This window comes from Natator depressus, chromosome 12 (genome assembly GCF_965152275.1).
Source record: "Natator depressus isolate rNatDep1 chromosome 12, rNatDep2.hap1, whole genome shotgun sequence".
Classification (NCBI taxonomy): Eukaryota; Metazoa; Chordata; order Testudines; family Cheloniidae; genus Natator; species Natator depressus.
The window spans coordinates 9,919,910-9,939,923 of NC_134245.1; the positions used below are offsets into that span (position 1 = coordinate 9,919,910).

The 20,014-nt window shown below is 47.6% G+C and overlaps 1 protein-coding gene across 1 annotated transcript in view; it reads left to right on the top strand.

The window, feature by feature from the left end:
- The window catches only part of SLC38A8 (solute carrier family 38 member 8), a 33,046-nt gene extending 13,077 nt beyond the window's left edge, over positions 1-19,969 (top strand). The window contains exons 3-12 of the mRNA XM_074969102.1: positions 86-276; positions 5,253-5,451; positions 6,789-6,948; positions 8,695-8,799; positions 10,397-10,454; positions 11,563-11,677; positions 12,658-12,805; positions 13,827-14,026; positions 16,407-16,458; positions 19,812-19,969. Coding sequence (XP_074825203.1) covers positions 86-276; positions 5,253-5,451; positions 6,789-6,948; positions 8,695-8,799; positions 10,397-10,454; positions 11,563-11,677; positions 12,658-12,805; positions 13,827-14,026; positions 16,407-16,458; positions 19,812-19,914 — 1,331 coding nt within the window. The 3' untranslated portion in view covers positions 19,915-19,969. The remainder of the gene's footprint in view (positions 1-85; positions 277-5,252; positions 5,452-6,788; positions 6,949-8,694; positions 8,800-10,396; positions 10,455-11,562; positions 11,678-12,657; positions 12,806-13,826; positions 14,027-16,406; positions 16,459-19,811) is intronic.
- The last annotated feature ends 45 nt before the right edge of the window (positions 19,970-20,014 follow it).

Sequence of the window (20,014 nt, forward strand, 5' to 3'; positions counted from 1 at the left end):
AAGGAGCTGTTATTCCAGAGAGACTTGTTAGTCAGATAGATCTGTCCACGCTGAGACAATTAAACCCAACCCTCTTTCCTTTCAGAGATGGAGGAGTTGGCTAGAGAGAGCATCGGCTTGTTAGCCAAGCCTACTCTGGAGTCAGGTAGCCCAAACCTATCCTCTGCCGGGGCTGTCTTTATTATGCTGAAATCATCTCTTGGAGCAGGACTTCTTAATTTCCCATGGGCTTTCAATAAGGCTGGAGGGATCACTGCAGCTGTTCTTGTGGAACTGGTAAGTGACAAGTAAATATCCCAGGGTTTCTGTATAGTGATTGACTAGTTCACTGGACTGGGCAAAGATTCTGTGTTAGTGGCGAAAAGAAATCCTGTAGCTTAATCTTTCTCTAGTGGTAACGAATGGCTTTCTGTATTTCCCCCTGTTCCTCCCACACTCCCTGTCCCCCTCAGGTCCTATAGAGTGTCTCTTTGCTGTGAGACTGCCCTCTATGCTCCACCTCTTATCTAGCAGTGGCACTAGCTAGGAACTGTAGAGCAAAGGCAGAGAAAAGAGGTGAGTTCAAATTGCACTTGGTCAGCTCAGTGGTTTACTCTGTAATTAGGGTAGGGGGCAGGGAGTTAAAAATAGTCCATAGCCAGTCCCTGTTGGGGATTGTGTGTCGATGTATATATGTGACAAACACCGCTTGCATATCCTGTGCCTCTTCTCTGCCCTGTGTCTGTCACTGAGCTCCTTTACACCCCAGTGTTGCCAACACATGAGCGCATGCTCCAAGCGAAGCATGGGAACGTTTGGAATCCGGGGCCTCAGACTGTAAGCTCTTTGGGGCAGACCCTGTAGCATCCAGCACAAGAGAGCCCCAATTCCAACTAAGGGCTGGAGCCTTTAGCTGCCACCAAGTAATCAGAGTGGAGACTCCTATCAACTTGGTACAATTATTATGGGAGAATATGTTACATAAAACCCCCAACAAAATGTACTTGTCTAACTTGTGAAGAAATGGAAAGTTCTGTAAAAATTGCTAAGGAATACATGATCATAAAAGCAATTTACGAACTAATTGGGTTGGTAATTGAGGTGAATGAGGATGATAGAAATGAGGTGTATACATAACTTTCATCCAACATTCTCATATTAAAAACAAATTATTCTTATGATTTGAATAATAAATGGAGAGAGATTGGCTCGAGCATTCAATAAGTTTCAGTTTATATATTACCAAAAGTACATTAACCTTTGATGGTAAAAACACCCGATAGATCTGACAGACACAGATTCAAGTTTGCAACCTTTTTCTCAGTTTGTTTTACTTTTTTTATAATAAAGACCATATCTATATAATTTCCCTTCTATCAAGGATAGTATAGATTTTTATAATTAAAAGTCAGTGGACTGGGGGGGGAAGCCATAATTTTAATTTTGGCAACATTAAGCATGACCAACTTGTGTGCACTGATACTACTTCCTAGTGATAGGACTGATGCAAGTATATCTTGTTTGAATTCACCTTTTCTGGATGCTCCACATTAGAATTTTAATGAATAAGAACTACATTAGACTTGTGGTAGGTGAGGTGGATAGCTACGGGGACAGAGATGGCATCCCTGTATGGAAATCTGTGGGGATGCTGTGCGTGGGTATGACCTGTCTATTGGAGGATTTTAAATTATTTGTTCTTATTGCCGGTAATTGAGATATGTAAGAGAGAGTTTTCTACTCTGCCAGTGAGATTTCTTGATTAATTGAAGCTTTTCCAATCAATTATCCACAGACTCCAATGCCACGTTTTTCTGCAAAGTTTGATTAAAATAACATTGACTTCTTTGCACAATAATCTAATTCTCCTTCAGCTAGAGGTACACAATTACCTTCTTGTCTGTAGTTTCCAACCAGTAACCAAAACATTTCCATGCTCTCAGTTAGCTTCAACACCTATAGAAATCGGTGGAAAGGCTCCCTTCGGTGGAACGGGTCTTTGGGTTGGGCCTCACATCAGCAAAAAATAAATTTAAGATAATTGGAGAGTCTTCAACTTGAAAATGCAGGATTTAAGGAATCTGAAGTGAGAGAGATCATGATATGAAGATCTTGAATGGGACCCAAATGAGTGAATTACAGGGTGATGGAAGTGTACTAAGTTACAAAAATTCTGAAGAGTAAGACAAACACCTAATTTTCATTTATACTAATAGAATTGTTAACAATTATTGAGCATGTTTTAAAAGTTGGTAAAGGAGGAAAACAAATTTTTTTGTTGCACGAGCATTTTTATATTAACAAATAATCAAAGATATTCAGTGTCGGATGTACAAAATCAGAATTCAAGTAACCCATTAATGAGGTGCTGTTTATGCATTAATCATGTTTATTGGCATAATATGCATTTCTTATCCTCCAGCTGGTAAGAGTTCTTATGAGATCACACAACTTGTGTAACAGACTCTGCAATTTATTGTGCGAAATTTTCTTGCGGCTTAATATTGGTGAGACAACAACCATTAAAATCAAATATGAAAACACACAAAAGCACAACTGATGGGCAGCCATGTCCTCACAAATAACCTGATGCCTCCAGCATAGAAACCATTGCGCCTTGTCTCTAGGATTTACAAGCATTGAGTGATGTAGGAGTAGGTTCAAAAGGTTACAGGGGAATTTTCAAAGACATTTGGGTGCCCACCTGCCCTTTATGCCTTTTGAAAATCTTCCCCTCACATGAATATGAACCTTCCTGGACCTCTATTATGTCGATGGCGCTGGACTTTATCCTCCTCTTCCTTTCACTGTTATACAACAGGAGTAATTTCACTGAACCAATCAATGAGATTGGCGTACATGAGAAGAATGGGGCTCCACTCTCCGTTTGATTTTTATGAGGAATATGATCTGAGCCCCATTTTACCTTTCCTGCATCAAGTTTAAATGAGTCACTGACTGAGGGTCTGATCCAAAGCCCAGTGAAGTGAATGGGGTTGGGATAAAGCAGAGGTGGGCAAACTGCAGCCCACGGGCCACATCTAGCTCGTGGGACCGTCCTGCCCGGCTCCTGAGCTCCAGGCTGGGGAGACCTTGAACTGACGCTGAGGAAATCTTACCATATGTGCCTGATACCCAGAGACCTGAGCCCCCACAACGCTGACTGAAGTCAAAGGGCGTGGGGGCAGCTAAGCCATGCTGGAAGTGAGGCCCGTGTGTATAGCTAGTTCTTTGGCCTTTTTTTCTGGTTCTAGTGGATTTAACTGAAGTCTAAATGAAAATAAAGGCAGGTTTAAATCTTTTAACTTTGTATGTTATTTTAAATAAGATTACTAATGGGTATGCATCAATTAAGAGATTTCCTCTGGGTTCACTTCCTCCTTGAAGGCAGACTTCCCCTGTAAGATGTATTTTTTCAGGTGTGTCAATCTCTTCCTGTCATCCTCATCAGGGGTGCAGCTGGTGCCGCTGTAAATGCTTGCTGGTGAGTTTGCTGGTTTAGGAACTTCTAGATCTTCTCTGAAAACCCGCCCTGAAGAAACTTAATCTGATTCTTGGCTCTTCCATCTCCAGTATCAGATTTCCCTTGTTATTGCTCTGTGCTTGTATAACGGTGATTTGAGTGAAGGCACTGAAGGTACATCTACACAGCAAAGAAAAACTCGGAGCTCCGAGTCTCAGAGCCCAGGTCAAGTGGCTCAGGCTGCGGGGCTAAACACAGTGGTGTAGACGTTCCCACTCAGGCTGGAGCCCGGGCTCCAAAACCCAGTGACCGGGAAGGGTCTCGGAGCCCAGGCTCCAGCCTGAGTGGGAATGTCTATGCTGCTATTTAGCCCTGTGGCCTGAACCCTGCGTGCACAAGTCAGTTGACCTGGACCCTGAGACTTGGTGCTGCAGGTTTTCCTTCGCATTGTAGACATACTTTCAGGGTCAGATCCTCAGCTGGTGCATATTGGTATAGCTTCATTGACCTCAGTGAAGCTATGCTGGTTTACACCAGCTGAGGATTTGGCTTAAGGCATCTACTTTGCTGCTTGTTTTCCATGTTACCACATGAAATACATGTGGACTACCCCAAAAAGTTCAGCAAGCAGGCCTTAGGTAGGTTGGCAGGGCAGTGGTGAGAACCTTGTAACCAGTTTGATTGCATTTATAATGATCTCCTATGCCAAGTGCTTGGAGATCTCCTGATGACAAATGCTCGGTGGTGGTATTTCTCTTATGTATAGCTCAGGTTTCCCAGCACAAAGAGGCAGGAAGAAAAATCCTTCCCTAACTGCAACACTTTCCCTGTCTGTCCCACTTCTGCATCGTCAGTTTCACTGTTTCCCCTGCAGAGTCTGTCAATTTCTCTTCTTGTTGGGGTTCACTCTTTTGCATGGCAGCTGCCAGCAAGAGGGAGAAGAAGATAATACTGAGGTGTTGCTGCTGGAGGGTGTTTTGACAGGAAAATTTGCTAACCTTTGATTATTCTCCTAAAACGATCCTTCATTTGTAGCCTATCTTGGCCGCTAGTGCAAAAAAGCACCCTCACCCTGGACTGACGTACTAGGTGTGTCTCCTTCAGAATAGCATTGGCAGATAGCCTGTGTTCCACTATGGCCCAGGTTCCACAGAGAAATAAACTAGAGACACCAAACCTAAAGACTCTCCTTACACCTGCATATTCATTGTACTCAAGCCTGGATTGATATGTTACATTCTACATTGATAGAAACGGGTGTTCGAGATCTATGAATCGGGGCTAACCAACCGCATTAGAAATGACAATGCATCCATTAAAGTAGGCAGTTAGGTTGCCCTCCGCCATGTAGTGGCCGGATACAAGATTGGGCGTTGCCAATTCTGTTTTAGATTTTTCTATCTTACCCCTCAAAAGTGTCTTTTTTGTTCTATGTTTGTATGGCGCTGAGTGCGGTGGGGTCCTGGTCCATGCCGAGGCACCTAGGTTTTACAGCAACACAAATAATAAATGTAGTGATGCCTGGGATTCTGCGCTCTCCCTTCTCTATCTCCTAGTGGTTCAGAGGCATTCACTTTACTAGAAGAATCAAAAGGAAGCAGCCTCCTCTTGCCAAAGCCTGTGATGTGTTTGTCTTGGGTATCAGTTGCTTTATGCTTATGTTACAGAGCTGCCATATAACTTCCGGGGCTTTTTGAGGAAAGACTTTCACAACATAACATGGGCAGTTCTAATTATTACTGGTTAAAAGAGGATCAGTGGAAATGCTAACTCACGGCAGTTTTCTTTCCTATGGCCTCCATCTCTGCAGGGCTCCTTAATATTCCTAATTAGCGGCCTAGTGATCCTGGGATATGCCTCCTCCATCAGCACCCAGTCCACGTACCAGGGCGTAGTCAGAGAAATCTGTGGGTCGGCCGTTGGGAAGCTCTGCGAGATCTGCTTCATTTTAAATCTCTTCATGATTTCCATAGCCTTTCTCAGAGTTGTGGGCGATCAGCTGGAAAAATGTAAGTGTCCCTGCTTAGAGAATGGACCTGGCACAGAGTCCTCTTGTTCTGACCATGACCCTAGCCGGGGGAGGCAAACTTTTTGGCCCGAGGGCCACATCGGGGTTGCAAAACTATATGGAGGGTCAGGTAGGGAAGGCTGTGCCTCCCCAAACAATCTGGCCCCCATCCGCCCCCACCCCCTGACTGCTCCCCCCGAACCGCCAACCCATCCAACCCCCCCTGCTCCTTGTCTCCTGATCGCCTCCCCCCCCGGGACCCCACCCCCTATCCAACTGCCCCTTGTCCCTGTCCCCTGACTGCCGTGACCCCTTTCCACACCCCCACCCCCTGAGGGGACTCCCACACCTATCCAACCGCCCCCCCGTTCCCTGACCGCCCCCCCAGAATCTTTGCCCCACCCAACCCCCCCTGCTCCCTGACTGCCCCCTGGGACCCTACACTCCCTGCCCCCTTACCATGCCGGAGACAGCCACGCCACCGTGCTGCCCGGCAGGAGGAGCAGGCCAGAGCGCTGGTGGCATGGTGAGCTGAGGCTGTGGGGGAAGGGGGGCAGTTGAGGAGGGGGGACTAGCCTCCCCAGCCAGGAGCTCAGGGGCCGGGCAGGACGGTCCCGTGGGCCGTAGTTTGCCCACCTCTGCCCTAGACCCACCAAAGCAGAAGTGGCCATCCATGTTTGGGCCAATAGCATGAGCTATTGCAGTCTGCATCATTCAGGCTCTCTGCATGTATGTAAACCGCCCCCTAGGCATGCATAAGAGACTCCCAAAACAAATGTGTTGGGCTTGATTTTGGGGCAGGGGTGCCCAACTTGAGATATCATAAAGACGCCCGATTTTTGGAAAGTGCTGAGCGTCTGGCCCCTTTAAGGCGTCTCCAGGAAAGCACCCAACATCACTAGTCACATTTGGAAAATTAGGCCATTAACTTTATCAGCACAGAGACAATTTTGAGGGAGGCAGAGTGTTTTGGCACACCCTGCTGCCTGTGTGTTTGGCGAAAGGCGGCCATCCTGTCAGTCCTGCAGCAGGCCATTTTCTCCATGGTCAATCCCTCCCAGACTTTTTGTAAACTCCTGTTTCCAGCTGAGGCTAGTCCAGCGTCTGCCGAGCTGTATTACTGATGGGACTGCAAGTGTGATCCTTACGGCCCTGGAGCCCTCTGTCTGAAACTTGATCTTAATTCCTGGGTGCTCGTGAGCAGTTCCTGTTTGAGATCTTAAAAGCGATTTATGCTGTTGCTGGCCCTATTGCTGCTGACCACTAGGACGACACAAGAGAAGCTGACGCTGATCTCCTATGCCCCCCTGAACCTCCTCTTCCATTTCTCCTCTTCAGTATGTGACTCCCTCTACATGAATGTGACTCTGAGTGGAGAAGGGCCTCCTCCTCCCCAGCACTGGTATACAGATTACCGCTTCACCCTGACTGTCCTGTGTGCCCTGGTCATCTTCCCTCTGTCTGTTCCCAGGGAGATCGGGTTCCAGAAATACACCAGGTACGCTTGGCGCTAACGACGGAGCTGTGGGGAAGGCTGATAGGCTGAACTGGGACCAAATGCACCCAGCTCTGCAAGCAAGGGGGTGAGAGAAGCATGCTGAGCCACTGGCAGGGCAGCTGAGCCTGGTGCTCTGTTACCACAATTCACCCAATGTGGGGACTTAAGAGGAGGGACATGGGAGGTGCAGGCTGGTGTGCACCAAGATCACTGTGCCATAAATACCCAGTGAGGCACTGAGCAGCTGCAGGTAGCCTTCAGATATACTCCCAGGTCAGCGGCAGGCTCTCTTCCCTGCCCTGGTCTCGCTTTCTTCTACGTGCTGTTCTGAAATGCTCTCAAGTCAGCCACTCCCCCTGGCTGGCTCGCAGGAGGAGGAGCTGAAATCAGGCCCATGTACAGCCATCCTCCCCGCTGCTCCAGTCAGTGCAGGTGAAGTGCTGGCGAGCTTCTGACCACGCTACAGAAACCCCTGTCCACAGGTACTGAATCAGGGCGAGGGCTTTGGCTTTGTGTGCAGCACTGGGCACCTGCGGGACTGAGCCCCACATGTGTGTTAGCTGAGCTCTCGGTGGGCTTGGGACTTGGCGAATTGGTTTCGCTTCTTAGAAAAGATTAAGAAACTTCCTGGTGAACGTGGTAAATACAACATGGCAAGCGAATCCCTAGTGTCAGAGCAGAGCTGAGAAGACAAGCTGGCTGTCAGCCAATAATATCACTTGTAATTGCTAATAAATAGGGTGTGACCTAAAATAGACACCGTAAGAAGAGACTGGGAACACGTTAACACGGCTTTCTCTGACATCCCGTCCTTTCAGCACCTCTCACTCGGGCAGAGGTTTCTGAATGACACTACGGACCCCCTAACAATCTCTCAGGAATGGGGGTGCTAAATCAGTGTCTTGGCCAAACTGCATCTTGGATAATTTTCTTTCTACCTAAATCCCCCTGCCTGCAGTTTCAGTCCAAGATATTAATCTTTCCCGTTCACTCCCTCAAACTCCTGCATTGTGCTGCTGGTGCAGCGTGTCTCTCGCTCCACCTCAGAGGAGGCTGCATTTCAGTGGCAGGTGAGCTCATTCCTGTATCTCCAGTCTCTGTAAAGCTAGAAATGGTGAGTGTTACAGAAAACACGTACGTGGCATAGGGCGTGACTGTGTGCTTCCGCTTTCCCCTCAGTGAATTGGGAGCAAGTCCAAATGAAGTCATAGCAGTGTAAACCAAGTGAGAGAGTATCAGAGGGGTAGCCGTGTTAGTCTGGATCTGTGAAAGCGGCAGAGAGTCCTGTGGCACCTTATAGACTAACAGACGTAATGGAGCATAAGCGTTCGTGGGAGAATATGATGCATGCCTCTGAAGACGTGGGTATTCACCCCCGAACGCTTAATGCTCCAATACGTCTATAAGGTGCCACGGGACTCTTTGCTGCTTTCAAGTAAGAGGGGAGACTCTGGGCCAGACTTCTGTTAGAGTTAAAACGCTTCTCTCTGTGGACAGGGAGGTGTTTCCCTTTGGGCAGACACTGGTGCATGTTGGGGGTCTGGCTGCAGTCAGGGGAACTAAGAAGTGCAGTATTTTACCAGTTTCTGGGAGTAGCCAGGTTGCTGCCCTTCTAAATCGCAGTATATTCTGATAGGTTTGTAACGCGCACTCATTGAACATTACAGCCTGCCAACATAGCCTGGCTGAATCTTCATTTGGTACAATAAAAGCTAAACACTTTTCCTCTCCAATCCTTTGTGTTAGTATTTTAGGTACTTTGGCTGCTTGCTACCTGACCCTGGTGATTATAATAAAATACTACCTAAGAACGGAGCATGTTATCCTGTATGAGCACCATTATTCCTCAAGGTAAGTATTGGTGCAACCATTTATCACCGCTTCAAGGGACTCAAGGGGTCCTTGACTTGGCACTAAACCCAGGAGACAAATGTGCTGAGTGGCAATTAGGATGCTAACACAACAAATGTGCTGGAACTTCAGGGCTGTTTTTATGCAGTGCCAGGCTGTTAAAACTGCAGGAAAGTCTGCCTGTGGTTTTTTTTTTTTTTTCCTTTGTATTCCTTCTCCTTGGCTTGCCATGCTGTGCTAATGTCCTGGAGGAGTCCTGGATCTGCTGACAATAAAGTTAGTGGCCAGGGCAGCTGCAATCATGCCTGGAGGTGCTAACCTGCGTCTCAGGCCCTTAAGGAGTGCTTGGCTCTCCCTGCCCCAATAACTAATCCAACAAAGTGCATGCTGCTCACTTTGAAACAAGGCTAAGCAATCAGTGCCATTGCAGAGTGGTTAGAGTGGTAACCCTTTTGTTGCTGCTACGGCTGGGATGTGGATGTCTAAGCAGGGGGTTTCTATGTTTTGGGGCCCACCAGATACCTCATATGGGCAACAGAGGGGTGGCTAAAAAATTGGTTGTACATGGATTTAGGTTGCATAAAATAGCAACTTCAGAGTCAGATCCTCAGCTGGCATAAATCAATGCCACGTGCATGATTTCAGTGGAGCGATGCAGATGATCTGGCCCGCTATTCTGAAGGCCAGAGGATACGTTATGACAAAGGGTCTGTGAGCCATCTGGGTATTTGAGGCATGCAGGCATCATTGGAAGATGATGAATTCTTGGGGGTTGGGAGAAGTGTGTGCGTCAGGGTCTGTCATGGCTGTGTGGCTCTTCAAAGGTGACTGTGCCTGGAGGGTGTGAGGGAGAACTGGGCATCTGTCCTTTTTCCTTATTTGTTTCGCTTCAGTCTGATAAATCAAGAAGGCCTGAAAATCCCACCCTCCCCCCAAAAAAAATTCCCCAGTGGGAGGCTTTTTCTGCTTTCTTACATTAGAAATTCCAGTCTTGTCAACGCTGAAAGACTCCAGGGCCTTGTCTACATTAGGCAATTGTGTAATAAATTCATTTCGGTGCCAACACCAGTTCAGTGGAACTAGCATGAGTGAGAGTGAGAGCCCTGGCCTCGGCAGGGGGCTGGTGGCTTTGGGCCTCTTTACCACTGTTAAACCTGCTGAGGAGCTGGTTCGCGGCAGGTTATAAAATGGGTGTGACTGTGGGAGCGCTGTCTGTGCTAGGAGTTCTTTGGCAAACGTGTGGGGCTGCCAGTGGGGAATTATTCCCTCAGGTAGACCAGGGTTTAGGATGTCCGGGTGCAGCAAAGGCTCCAGTCCTGCAACTGACTCCACCTGGGCTGACCCTCCTGGAAGCCAGTGGGGCTCCAGGCACGCAGAGTCTGTTGCAAGAATGGAAGCTGAATTGTCTGTTGTGTAAGTGGGTGCAAACTTGCCTCCTTTTGGAATAGCCAGTAGATGCTGCTGGGTTACTTTCCCTGGGGGGCAGCTTTTCGCTGTGGTGCCAGGCAAGGCTGTGAATGTATTTCTCTTCTTGCCCCATTGAGTTACTTTTTCTTCAGCTGATCACCTGTGCTCCCCTTCCTCTCCCCATCTGCAGGGTGTCTTCCTTGGCTTCCATGTTCAGTGTCATCCCAACGATCTGTTTTGGCTTTCAGGTAACAGCACTGTGTGGATTTCAATTGTCCTTTTCTGTGGGCCAGTCCAGCGGGTTGCTACTACAGCTGCCTTCGCAGAAGCTCTCACTTAACACGATGCCCCAGGCTAAGGAAGGTCTCTTTCCCCGCTTCCCCGTCCCGGGATTCCTGACCAGGACAAGGAACAAGCAAAGAGGACTCCCCCCTTCCCACCTTCGCAAGACCATGCATCCCAGAATCTATGGAGGCCTCTGCCTGCTAGGGTGGGACACTGGGGTGAAATCCTGGCCCCAGGGAAGTCAATGGCAAAATTCCCCTTGACTTCCATGGGGCTAGGATTTCACCCTGGGAGTTTAGGGAGTGCAGCATACATACCTGTCCGGTGCAGACGTAATCCCAACGTTGAGTTGTGTCCTTCATTAGTGAGTCTGAGAGGACGGGGGAAGGGGCTTGATTTAAGGAGCTTCCAGTAATGGGCATCTCTTTCTATAAGCAGTAGTGTTAATGAGGCTACCTCATGCATGAGCCTGATACAGTAAGAGCCCTGCATGAGCCACATGGTCAAGGCAGAATGAGGATTTGGATCTGTGTTCTGGTCCGGTCTCGGAGCAGGCAGAACCAGCGGAACCCAGATCAGAGCTCCCCTGTACTCGGGTCCATAGCAGTGAGGCTGCTTGGCTCAGATCCTGCCCCACGGAAGGGGTGGGGACAACAAGAACCGTGGGGTTTGTCACTTCCCTTCCCCTGCTGTCTGAGGTGGGGAGAAAGGAACAGCTCTGTTTCTGGCCCTGAGAGGGGTGGCAGTGACCCCTTCCAGAGGCAGAGAACATCCCCTTGTGTCCTCCTGGGAGGAGGAAGGACCGGCCCTTTGTTTTGGTGACCAGGGAGAATCACTCTGTCTCTGGAGGGGACTCAGGAGGTACCCTCGCAGTCTGCCTCCGGCTGAAGAAGGGGCCTGGGGGAAGGGCAGAGTGGCTGCGTATGGGAGTGGGAGGCCCCAGGGGAAGGTTTGGGGGCAGGGTGGTGGCGGGACTGAGGCACAGAGGGAACATGATAAGAGAGAGGGATCCGAGGCCTTTCATCCTCCCTTCACCTGCTCATAAGCATGCAGTGTTCTCTCGTGTTTCAGTGTCATGAAGCCTGCATTGCCATCTACAGCAGCATGCACAACAAGAAACTCTCCCTTTGGATCGTGGTGTCTGTGCTCTCCATGCTCTTCTGCCTCTTAATTTATTCTCTTACAGGTAACCCCTCCCTCTCGCCTTTCCCTAACCTGCTGAAACTTCTACCCCCTCCCCTCTGACCCAGAAACCACACTGCATGCCTAGGCCTTGTTGACACTGGACAATGACTTCATGTTAGGCCACATGTTCGTATCCAACATGAAACATGCCACAGCACTCGGTGTGGACAAGCGCTTTCCTGATTAGCATCACCGCAGCTAACTGTGCTCAGGATGCCTTTAAATTGTTTGACTAAAGATTGCTTCAACTCTTCGTAGCTCAGCTGCCCTAGAAGGAGTCCTTTGGCAAGGAAGTTTTATAAATTTGTCTTCCTCCCACATAAGTGATAAATACACACACAACCTATGCTAAAATAACTTTATTACCATTGCAAAGTCAAGCGTTCAGAAGCTATGAAATGCCAGAATTAAGTTTGCCTGCGCAATCATGATGCGGCCCTCTGTTGCGTCTGCATTATAATACAGTCCCCAGTGACGTAATCCCCAACTATATTTCCCACAGGACCCCAGCCTCAGTCAGGGCACTGAGTGGATGGTGCTCACTTAACAGAATAGCTCCTCATTAAGTGACCACCATCCAGTCTTTCAAATCTTTTACACTCCTGCCCCCCGCCCCCCAAATCAGCCTGAGGCAGACACCCAGCATGCAACATTTGAGCCCAAATGGCTAAAGTTTTGCCAAGTTATAAACAGATTTTTATATGGGACACGTTGGGCAACCTTAATCCTATTGGGATCCAGGAAGTGGGTGGGCGGAGCCCGCCCCCTGCTAAAGGACCCTCTCTCAGCCTAAGGGGGGGATCCACAGGACCTGGAAATAGGCACTGTTACCAGCCCCAGCTATAATGAGCAATACACATTCATTTTAATAACTTTCCTCATGGTTGGTTCCTCCTCCAAACTCCTCCCCATATGGTATCACGACTGTAGCTCAATATCACATTTAATGCCTATGATCTTTGCTGCTTCTCTTGTTTCTAGGGCTTTATGGCTATTTAACCTTTGGTGCTGATGTGGCTGCTGATATTCTGATGTCATATCCAGGAAATGACGTGGTCATCATTATAGCCCGGCTACTCTTTGGCATCTCCATCATTACCATCTACCCAATCGTTCTCCTGCTGGGCAGGTAAGTCAGAGAGAGACTGCAGATGTGCATGGCTGTGGAGGGGCAGTGCTTAGGAATGGGCTTATGCCCACGGTGGTAGGTGTCAGTGATGTAGATTTCATCAAGAGAAGATTTGGAAAGGGATATTACTAATGGCAAAATGCATCCCACCTCCGAAACAGTGAATTGGTTTCAAAGTTAACGCCTTAGGCGGAGACCCAAATGTGGGTGGCTGAAAATCTGCCACCGACTGGGTATCCCTTCACAATGGTGAAGGAAGAAAGCCAGGAAAGGGCTAGTTCTGAAAGGACAATAGGCATTAATAAGTGCGAAGAAGGTTCATAAAGACAGTGGCCACCGTATGGAAGGCAGTGACAACCTCCCCACAAGGGATCAATGGGCAGGGGCTGTCTGAGATTATAAAACCGGACACCCGGGCAAGCAGCCTTGGGGAAGGGTGTGCAGGCGGATGAGCTGGCACATCAAAAGACACTAGTTGGCGGGGGGGTCTTGTGGAAGGGAAAAGGAAGGGTGTGTCTTGAGGAGCCAGACTGAAGGGAAAGTGAGATTTTTAGCAGGGAGGTATCTTCCCCTCACTGTAACAAAGCTGAGGTGAGTGTAACTCGCTGAGCCCTGTCTTGGCTCGAGCCTTTAGGTGCGTCTGTCATACAAATAGTAAGTTGTCCCAGGCCTTTGTGCAGGGGCAGAAACTTCTGGGCACATGTTGTCCCAAAAGGGACGGGGAGGTGGTGAAGCCATGGCCTCTCCCCCTGCGGAGTGTGCTGGGGAAAACAGCCTGTCCCATCCCAAAAGGTGGTGCTTTCCATCTGCGCACAGAGACGCTTGGGAAAGGGCAGCGAGTGTGCGGGAGGTATGAGTCTGTCTACGCAGAACGCGTGGTCCACGAGCAACTCCCTGCTGTGGTGGAGCTGAGCTCTGCACTGCCCCCTACTGAGTGCATTGCTCACACACCGCGATCCAGTGCAAGGAGTTCTGAGCCCAGCACAGCGCTGTATGTAACCTGGCTGTGTCTGTCTGATAGGTCTGTCCTACAGGATGTCTGCCTGAATGACAAGTGCAGGTCTCTCGTGCTCATGGAGCCTTATGAGCGGTGTACGAGGATTGTGCTGACGATGACGTGGATCATCGTGACGCTCGTCATTGCTCTGTTTGTCCCTGACATCAGCGAGGTGATCAGTATTATTGGTGGCATCAGCGCCGCCTTCATCTTTATCTTTCCAGGCACGTACTTGTTAACAGATGTGTGCGTATTTTAATTCAGGAGCTGAGCCTGGGAAGCGTTTGCTGCATTAGTTACTATTGAGCAGTGAGGCTGCCAAACTTCCTTCCCATGCTCTGAGCCTCTGGGGTGAAAACGCTTTTTGTGAATTAATTTCCTTTGAAAACTGGGGTGACAGAAGGGAATTGACACGGAGGCGGGGCTCCTGCTCAGATTTTTCTCTGATCAGGTGCACTGGGAGCTATGTGCGAGTTTAAAAAGATTCTCATTGACTACTGCTCCATTTGCCCCTTTAAACAAAAAAAACCAAACCAACCCAACATCATCTCTCCCCAAGATTTCATCTGGGGGCTCTGAGCTGGAGGGGGAAAGAGGATGGGTTTTTTAAGTTTGCCTTTCTGCGTGGGCCTATTCCTAGAGCAAAGAGCCTGGTTGAAAGGCTCCAGAATCCACAGACTCTTTAAAGTAGCCTTCAGATAAGAATCTCCTGCTGTGGCTGCAATCTGGCAGTTTTGGATACAAATAAATGTTCATGAATTTTGTTTGGTAACTTATCAGTGTGTCCATGAGTCACAAGTTCTGATTCTCTGCAGCCTTGCATCTTTGTGTAATCCCTTAATCTACACAGAGTAGGTGTAAAATGCAATGGAACAGGTTAAAAATGCTAGGTTTGAATATTTTTTGGGTGGGGGATTGTTCATTCTTCAGCAAAAGGGAGACTCTTCTGTTTAAAGGAATGTGTCTAGAGCTGCTTTTGCAAGGCACTCAGTAGCGTGGTGTTTCTCCGTTCAGTGCTGTTTTCAGCCACCACCCTCTTGAGCAAATGTTTTGTAGGTTCCTTCACTGAAGGTGTGAGAGGTAATTATAGCTGGAAGCGCCACTTACTTACTTTTATTTCAAACTTTGTCTCAGGACTGTAAATTCCCTGGTTGAAATTTTTTTTTACAGAATCCCTTCCTCTTTGAGCCTCTGGGCTAAAAACTCTTCACGTAAACTTGTAGGTGCCAGTTATAATGCTAACTCTGGCCCGGCATTATCAACATGGCAATTAAAATTTCAAGTGTTCCAAAATGGTGGTCATGAACTTTCTTGCAGTAATTCCAATAGAAAGTAAAATTGAAAATTTACCGGTATGGGGGTGGGGCCTTGGGCAGAAGGGGTGGGGCTGGGGGTCAGCCTCCCCCAGCCAGCCCTTCCACATGCCCTGGGCTCCAGTGGAGATTTAAAGGGCCTGGGGCTCTGGCCGCTGCTGCCACAGCAGCGACTGGAGCCCTGGGCCCTTTTAAATCATCAGCCCCGGGGGAGCTGCTCCTTTTGCCCCCCACCCCCACCCCCAACCCTTTGGCAGCCTTGCGGGGTGGGAGGGCAAAAGGGGCAGTGAGAGTAAAGCGCCGGGGCAGCGCTTTAAAGTAAGGCTGCAGGGGCCGGTCCCGACGGCCATGTTTTACCGGTACGCCGTACTGGCCCGCACCACCTTACTTTCACCCCTGCCAATAGTCATCGGAGGGGTACAAGCTTAGTGGAAAATGGAGTCACTGGAGAAATCTTCCTCTCCGTGTATGTAGGGGAAGGGGGAGATCAGGAGGAAGACTTGATCAGGTTGCCCACGTATTGAGAACATTTCAAAAACAAATGTAATTCCAGAGCAATGTGTGTGGCTGCAGAACAACGGCCTGTGTGAATTTCCAAAGACGGTCTGACCCTAGCAGCACCTTGTAATCTACACACTTTCTGTTTGGTGGGATGCAATGTAGGTGGAGGTAGATGTGAAACATAATAGATGCTCCTTTCTGTGGGCAAAGAGAAAAACAAAACAAAAAAGACCGTTCCTTCCTTACCCTTCCCCATTTACATTACTTCAATGCTCCGTCACATTTCCATACCTCTCGTAGTTGTCACAGGTTATAGAAGTGACAAAGGCCCGGATGTTTAGGCGTTGTGATGCTGAGCAAAGCAATGCCTACATACCTCTCAAAATCTGAGCCATCGTCATTTTTTTCCTAAGTAAAATGAATCCACGTGAATGATTTTATGTAACAACCCTCTAAATGTAGCTGGGTGTCATACAAAAGTAACCAACAGAAGTGAATTCACATGCTGGCAGAGCAGAAACCACAACAGAAAATGATGGAAATCCCACTAAACTTCTGAAAATGGGGGGAAAGTTCAGGCATCCAAGGGATATAGCTGACTTTATCCATACGTGTTCCAATAGAGCTGTAGTGCTGATCGGCAATGCACAACCGAACTAATGCAAGATCTTGGCAATTAAACACATTAATGTGTGGTTCTGTCTAAAATTGCCACTGCCTTCTTATGGTTACTGGGAGGAATATTTGGGAACGTGTTTAAATGACATATCATGTATGGTTTGATTTGCAGGGCTATGTCTAGTATGTGCAATGGAAATGGAACCCATCGAACCAAGAAAAAAGTAAGTTTCCATATACCATGTTGGGCTGGATATATGCATATAAATATTATGAGACCTTCCTAGTGCACTATATGTATAAGCCTGTGTAAGTGGAGCTGTCCCTAATGATCAGTTCAAAAACGTGGCAGGGTCCCTCCATTTCTATCTTCATCTCCCACACATCAGAAGTGCCCATGAAAACTTAACACAGAATGATTGTGTCGGTTTTCCTTTCTCAACTCCACTGCAAGGCTCTTGCAGTCTCAAAATGTGACATCAAATAACAGATTTAGAGGGACATAATCATAGCAGTTAAAGCCAAAAGGATGAGTGTGTATAAATGTGTTAGTCTTTACGGTGCCACCGGACTCCTTGTTGTTTTTATAAATATACAGTAATTCTCCCTTCCTGTTGAGAACCCAAACAGCATTATGTTGAGAGAGAGGGGACAGACAGTCTACTTTCACTGCCTAAGCTGTGTAAAGTGCAAAAAGAGTTTTGAAACCATTTGAATGGTAAGAAATTCGATCTTAAATATTTCAGTTTGTAAGCTGAAGTGTTTGTAGAGCTCGATGAGCTATTAGTGAATAATTTGACAAATTAGGCAAATGTCGTTGGTTCTCCTCTTTAAATTCTGCACTCACAGGGTTTGGTTTCTTTTTAACCAGACTCTTCACTATGTGGTGTGCAACTGGTCACCTAAGCCACGTGGTGGTGGTGGTTCTGCTCCGTGAGCAATGGAAGAGCTGCCCACATGGCCATAGGGACATATTTGTTTGCTCATGGGACCCTTTTCTGCAATCTTATTTTTAAAAAAATCCCTGTGTAAACATGGCAAATAAGGGTCACGAATACAGTCAAAGTGGACATGTGGTTTGTATTGGAATGAATACATGTTCACCCGGCTCTAGCTGTTAGTAAGGAATTTTGATGTATTTTTTTCTCTGAATTGTGCACTAAATGCCTTAATTTATCAGGCCCAGAGGGCTGGAAAACAGGCAGATTAATTTCCAATTCATGAGCAAGCAGGCAGGTTTTCTGTTGTTTGGATTTGATCAATGCTTATTCTACAGTGCTGACAGCCTAAGCTTCTACCATGCATCTTTCAGTCAGCCCACCACCTAAATGCACATCAAGTCACTTAAAATAGTAAGGGCCCGATTCTGTCACCTTCACCCTTGTAAGTACTTTAAAATTTCAGTGGGTTTATTTCTCCTATTCTTACATGTGAGACGGAGGCACGTTAACTGACACTGGTGGAGCTACTTGCATGGTATGGTCTTAGTCAACGCAAGCAAGGGTGACAGAACTGAGCCCTTCAGCCCAGATCCTCCAAGATATTTAACTCCCATTGAAATCAACAGGAGTTAGGTGCCTAAATACCTTTGAGACTCCGTGACTGAATCTGGCAACAGCAGCCCCCTTGCGTGGCAGCCTGCACAGCCTTTGCTTTGAGCTTTGGCACTTGGCCTGCAGTCATCTGTTACCTGGCAACGCAACCAGAAGCAGTAACTGCTGTTGCTTGATTATAACTTTTCACTGTGCTGGAGTCTGCTTTCCCCGCAAGTCCTCTTGGTTCTTCCCAGGATTCTTTGCCTGAAATAATGCTGCCCCACGAGCTGGTTTCCATGTTGTAACCATTTGTGCTTCTGGCCAAAGAGGGCTGGATGCAATTCCCTCCTGAGCTCATTTCAGGAATGTCCAAAGCCCAGCGGTAATTATGAACTACCCCATGCTGGCCTGTCATTTTTTAATGGGCTTTGGCAGGGTGCGATGGAGGGTTTGTGAGACAGGAGTTGGCTTTAAGAAGAGGCTGGAGAGGAATCAGTTTGTTTACCCCGGTGCAGCTGCCTGGTGGGTTTAGACCTAAGACTCCCACTTCTGATGCTGGAGGTCATGGGTTCAGGTCTCTCAGCTATGATGGGGGAAGTGAATGGGCCTGTAGAGAGAGCCAGCACAAGTCACATTTAAGCCCTAAGCAAATTAAATGGTGAATAAGCAGAGCCTTGGGTCTCTTGTGAATTTCATCCTTAAAGACTGGTTACGTAAGTCAAGACACAACCGAATTCACAAGTATCTTTCAATGTAAGTTTCTTAAACTGAATTTTGCATTTCACTATAGCTCAGATGGACAGGGACAGTCCTTCTCACCTGAAGAGAGTTGTCAGATTATTGCTTCTCCTGCCTTGCAATGAACAAACCACTCACTCAACTGACCGGTTCTGTGGGCATATTTTCAGACAGTAGCTTGGAGTCTCGTAGCTTTACCCAAACATCCTTCTCTTCCAAAGAAAATATTCATAACTACCCTGAAAGCAAACTAGGATGTTTTTAAAGCCTCTACAAGTGAGGGTCTTTCAGTGTCCAGCTCCTCTTTATTACTCATGTAGTGTTGTGATGTAATTTATTTGACTAAAGTCTGGAAGGTTTTTACTTTGGTCAGGAAGATGGACCCTTGGGCTAAGAAAAGATAGCAAAGCGAGTTTAATGCAATGGTGTAGCCGTACTGACAAGTGAGGAAACGGGAGCAAAAGGAAAGTTTCTTTATTCTTCAGCGGGGCCCACGTTTCTGTGTAGTAGAGGCTGCATTGACAATTTCTCGTAAGTGAGAGCCCTGCAACTCTTTTGTACCAAATGGGATGCTTTTCTCTTAGAAGTATGGTTTGACTCTGCATAAATGAGGTGAGGAGTCCATGTTCTTTTGTCTCTCCTTGGCAACTAGCGCTCGTTTCCCTGGCAGAAGTTCTAGCTCAGACCTGAAAGTCAAGCTGGGTTCATTTTGACTACAGCCACTCCAACAGTCTCTCATTACACAGGAAGAAACTGAACCCAGCTCATCCCCTGAAAGGGTGTGGGCTCTAGAGGGAAAAGAGAGATTGTTTGTTTGAGCTGCTGTCTCTGCGTTCCCCCAACAAGGGTTGTCTTTTCTGATAACCGCTGTTTAGTAGAGAGGGGCAGAAATTACAGGGCCCAGCACCTTGCTGCTCCAGGAGAACCTTACACTGGGGCTGGAAGGACAGAGAAATGGGGGTCAGGCTTAATTAACTTACAGCAGGCACCCATACACTTCTCTCCCCCCCCCTTCCAACCAGCTGACGAGGTGTCATTGGGCAACATTCCCCCTCTCAGTAAAATACGGAGTGAAGGCTGCACCACCATGAGCTAGCTCAGTATGAAGAACAGTACAGTTAGGGGACCAGTGGTAGCTTGTGTTTTTTAAACCTAAGATCTCAATGAACAAAAGTTGATTCCTCATTTTGGCAATGTCCAGGGGAAGAGTTGTATTCATGGTAACATTTCTCTTTAAATCAGCCTTCCCCTGGGAGACTAAATCATTGCCTAGAGTTCATTTGCACTGTTCTTCTATTTTCTAGGTCCTGTTTGATTGCTTGGGGTGTCATCTCCATCCTCTGTGGAGCTTTTGTCTTTGGTCAGAGCACAACCACTGCTGTCATGGAGCTGGTCTACAAAGTCTAGCTGCTTACAGGTACCCAGCAGCCTTCAGCAAGTTGCACGTAATTTGGTGCAACTTACAGGCAGCTGTGCTTGCAAAGAACAATGCATCTTATCGGAGGAC